The sequence below is a fragment of the Coturnix japonica genome, chromosome W, assembly GCF_054131305.1.
Source record: "Coturnix japonica strain WE chromosome W, WE-NBRP24, whole genome shotgun sequence".
Taxonomy (NCBI): Eukaryota; Metazoa; Chordata; class Aves; order Galliformes; family Phasianidae; genus Coturnix; species Coturnix japonica.
In genome coordinates this window covers 26,447,480-26,451,662 of record NC_140701.1, presented here as the reverse complement: position 1 = coordinate 26,451,662, position 4,183 = coordinate 26,447,480, and the positions used below count along the sequence as shown (strand labels likewise).

Sequence of the window (4,183 nt, the reverse complement as noted above, 5' to 3'; positions counted from 1 at the left end):
GACTTTCTGATCACAAAAACAGGTGTATTCCAATTACTGAGAGATGGTTCTACATGGCCTGCCTTAAGTTCTCGTGAGACAAGCTGTATAAGCGCTGTTAATTTATCAGCAGGAAGGGGCCACTGATCCACCCAAACGGGAGAAGCATCCCGTTTCCAACGTAGCGGAATCGCATGTTGCAGCGCTAAATGGTGGACAGTGGCCCTTTCTATAAATTTGTCAACTGCACCCCCAACTGAAGGAGAACATCTCTACCCAAAATGGAACCACTAATTGGGGCTATAGTGGGGGTCGTAAAGACAGTCCTCTCGATGGAGCCATCCCTCCCTATAAGCGAGAGCTCTACCCCTGCATCAGCCATACAGGTGGACACCTCACCCCCCACCCCCGTGAGAACTCTCCACGTAAAGGTCTTCGGCCACTCCTGTGGCCAATCGTCTGTCGCAATGACAGTAATATCCGCACCGGAGTCCAATAAAGCCATAAAAAACACCGTTCTAGGTCCTGATACTGGGGTCTCAGGATCAAATGTCATCATGACCTTAACCAATGGGCGCTTGCCTAGGTCCATAGCTAATGCCACGGTGGGAGTTGTGCTCGTAGCCCGGTTTAAGGAAGTGGGAAGGAGCCCCGGGCCATCGGCGCCCTCCCGTTCCCGTTTCCCTGCATCGTGATTTTAAGTTTTCGACACTGACGCGCAGCATGTCCAGCCCCACCACACCACTGACACTTCTTGTCCGGTCCCTGGAATTCCTTCTGATTAAACCTCTTAGGGCATTGGGCTTTAAGGTGACCAAGCTGTCCACACTTAAAGCACGGGCCCTTATCCTTATTTTCCCCAACTCGAGAGGCTGCCATTACTGCAGCAGCCATTCCCTGCATGGCAGTTACAAAGCCCTCATTAGTCAATGGTGCATTTTTCTGATGATCTAGCACGTACTTGATGATCTCTCCTGGAGTGTTCAAAGTCCCAGGTGCCGCCCTTATAATCTGTTGAATGTCTGGCAGCGATTTTTGTTTAAGACAATCTATCACGACTAAAGATTGGACCCCCTTTGGGAGGTCAGACCCCTCCACCGCACGGATCAAGCGATTCGCAAAATCAGAGAATGGCTCGGAGGGCTCCTGTTTGATGTCTGTCCATGGGAGCACAGGCTCTGCAACCTTAGCCACCATCCGCAGAGCCTGAAGGGCTGCGGTCGTGAGTGCTGCCAACTCCCCTGCTCTAAGCGCATTCGCCTGGCCCTCCGGGGACCCCACCATGCCATCTGCTAACCCCTGAAGACGTGCAAGAGTCGTCTTGTCTTTTCGACCCTGGCCATTAGCCGGATGGTTATTATCGCGGGTCGCAGCGGCTACCACAACCTGAAGCAGCCTATTCCACTCGTCGTACCATAAGGTATATTGCACAGGCTCAAGGATGACACGCATAAGGCTGACCACATCATAAGGCAGAAGACTAGAGGCCATGAGAGCCTCAACTGCTGCCATAGTCACTGGAGAACGCAAGCCTTTGTTTTTGACCAAATCCGCAAGGCGAGTGACCGCCTTAGAGTTTAAAGGGGTCCAAGCTGTACCCTCTGTATTCACTGTTACTGGAAAGGCAAACGTATCCGTCACATCGGCTGCTCTGAGATCCTCCCTCACCCGAGCCCAGTCAGTGAGTGTGGGCGGGCTCCACGGGCCAGATGCCACAGGACCACACCCCTCCTGGGCGTGTCCCGGGGCAGTCTGCATCGAAGTGCTACGCCCACATCCAGTGCCCTGCTGGGCGGAGTGATCCGCCCCTTCAGGGGAGTGGCTAGAACAACAGGCAGGACCAGACAGTAACGAAGTACCACCCCCTCCCTCCCCTTGCTGGGCGGAGTGATCCGCCCCTTCAGGGGAGTGACTAGAGCAACAGGCAGAACCTGGCAGTGAGACAGTACCATCCTCCCCCACTGCCCTCTTATCAGTTGTGCAGAGAGCAACAGTACATTCCACCGAGGGTCCCCCTCCCCCTTCATCCATAAATGATTTTAATGAAGGATATAGTCTCCGTGCTGGATAGGGAGGTGGGGGCGGGGTGTACTCTGGAGCTGAGTGGTCTTGTTCAACTTCCTCCTTCTTTGTTCTTGAAGGTGTTACGTCAGTTGGAGCCAAGGGGGTCGGCGCCATCTTCTCCTCCTTTGGATCTGTAGGAGAGATGAGACCCCCCCCGGTTCCCCTCGCCCCCAACCCCAACAGTTCCCTAGCCCGATCCCCAGCAATCTTCTCTTCCCTTGCCGCCTTAAGCGCCTCCAAGACTAATCCCCAGACCTTGAACTCTGTAACTTTTCGGGTGGCCAGCACCCTTTGTGAAAGCGCCATTGTGAGCGCATCCCAGTTATTGGGATCATATAAATCAGAGGGAGATGTTAACATCCCCTCCTTCTCTAGCAGCGAAAGAACTGCAGCAATCTCCTTCTTAGAAGGAACATCCTTCCCACAGTAAGTTTTACATGCATGCAGAATCACCTTAATAACGGCTTCCATGTCGCCTCCGGCCAAACGTATCCCACCTGGCCCCAACCTGGCGCTTCCCCAACCGTACCGAGGGGGTTCCGAGCTCTCCCTACTGCCTGACGAAGAGTTATGGCCAATCCTCCCGTCCCAGTCTTTCACCACTCCGCGAGTAAATAATTACCGCTCCGCAGTGAGAACCTTCGCCGTTAGAATTATAGCTGCTCCACTTCCAATCACGTCCGGGGTCACCATTTGTTACCTTTATCTTGTCAGTGTTCTCTGGAAGTTTGCAGCTTGACCAATTACTGATATGACACCAATATGATGAGCAGTAAAATGGCGATTTATTGAAGCTAACACACGTATATATACCCTATGCCCTTCGTGTACGCCCACTGGAAACGTATACACCATATATCTTGATGGCATGGGGATGGACCTATCTCGTCACAGCCCGAAAAGCGCACACTCGCCTAATACAACACCTGGGCTTCTTGGTGGACGACAAGTTGGCCATGTGGCAGCAGTGTGCCCCTGTAGCCAAAAAGTCCAATGGCATGCTGGGGTGCATTAAAAAGAGCGTGTCCAGCAGGTTGAGGGAGGTGATCCTCCCCCTCTACTCTGCCCTGGTGAGGCTTCATCTGGAGTAGTGTGTCCAGTTCTGGTCTTGCCAGTACAGAAAAGACAGGGATCTCTTTGAAAAAGTCGAGCGTATGGCCACAAAGATGGTGAAGGGCCTGGAGCATCTCCCCTATGAAGAAAGGCTGAGTGAATTGGGTCTGTTTAGCCATGAGAAAAGAAGACTGAGAGGGGACTTGATCCAGGTCTGTAATATCTGAGGTGTTATAAGGATGTCACGGGGGACAGTATCAAATGCCATGCTGAAATCAAGGTAGACAACATCCACTGCTCTCGCCCCATCCACCCAGCCAGTGAAAATGTCATTGAAGGTTACCAGGTTGGCTGACCATGACCTCCCCTTGGTGAAACCATGCTGACTACTCCTGATAACCTCCTCTTCTTCCAACTGTCTGGAGATGGCATCCAGCACAAGGTGTTTCATCGCCTTTCCAGGGACAGAGGTGAGGCTCCCTGGCCTGTAATTACCCGGATCTTCCTTCTTGCCCTTTTTGCAGACAAGGGGGACAATGGCTAACCTCCAGTCTTCAGGCAACTCCCCTTTTCTCCATGACATCTCAAATATGATAGAGAGCAGTTCAGCAATCACCTCTGCCAGCTCCCTCAGCAACCTTGGATGCACCTCATCATATCCAATGGCTTTATGAAACTCATCGTGGCCTAGGTGCTCACAGACCAGCTCTTCTTTAACTAAAGGGAAATCTTCCATTCCCCAGACCCTCTCACTAAGCTTCAGGGTCTGAGATTCCGGAGGGAGAGCTTTCTCACTGTAGACAGAAGCAAAGAAGGCCTTCAGTATCTCCACCTTCTCAGCATGCCTCATTATAAGAATACCCCTCTCACTTAGTAGGGGTCCCAAAGTCACCCTAGTCTTCCTTTTACTCTTAACATACTTTAAAAAACCTTTTTTATTGTCCATTTCAATGAGTGTCAACCCATTTATGTAATACTATGTTCTGCTTGCGAGGAAGCGTGTGAGGGAGGTGGGACAATCAGTGCTTGTACAGTGGCGATGTATTTATAACTGAACAATACACATTGTTTTACAGAAGGCATTATG

The 4,183-nt window shown here is 51.6% G+C and overlaps 1 protein-coding gene across 1 annotated transcript; it reads right to left on the bottom strand.

Moving 5' to 3' along the window:
- Nucleotides 1-594: 594 nt before the first annotated feature.
- LOC146754631 (endogenous retrovirus group K member 8 Gag polyprotein-like) lies at nucleotides 595-2,966 on the bottom strand. The gene has a single exon (XM_085527838.1). It carries the CDS (start codon nucleotides 2,512-2,514, stop codon nucleotides 610-612), a length of 1,905 nt encoding a protein of 634 aa, XP_085383964.1. The 5' UTR covers nucleotides 2,515-2,966; the 3' UTR covers nucleotides 595-609.
- Between the last annotated feature and the right edge of the window lie 1,217 nt (nucleotides 2,967-4,183).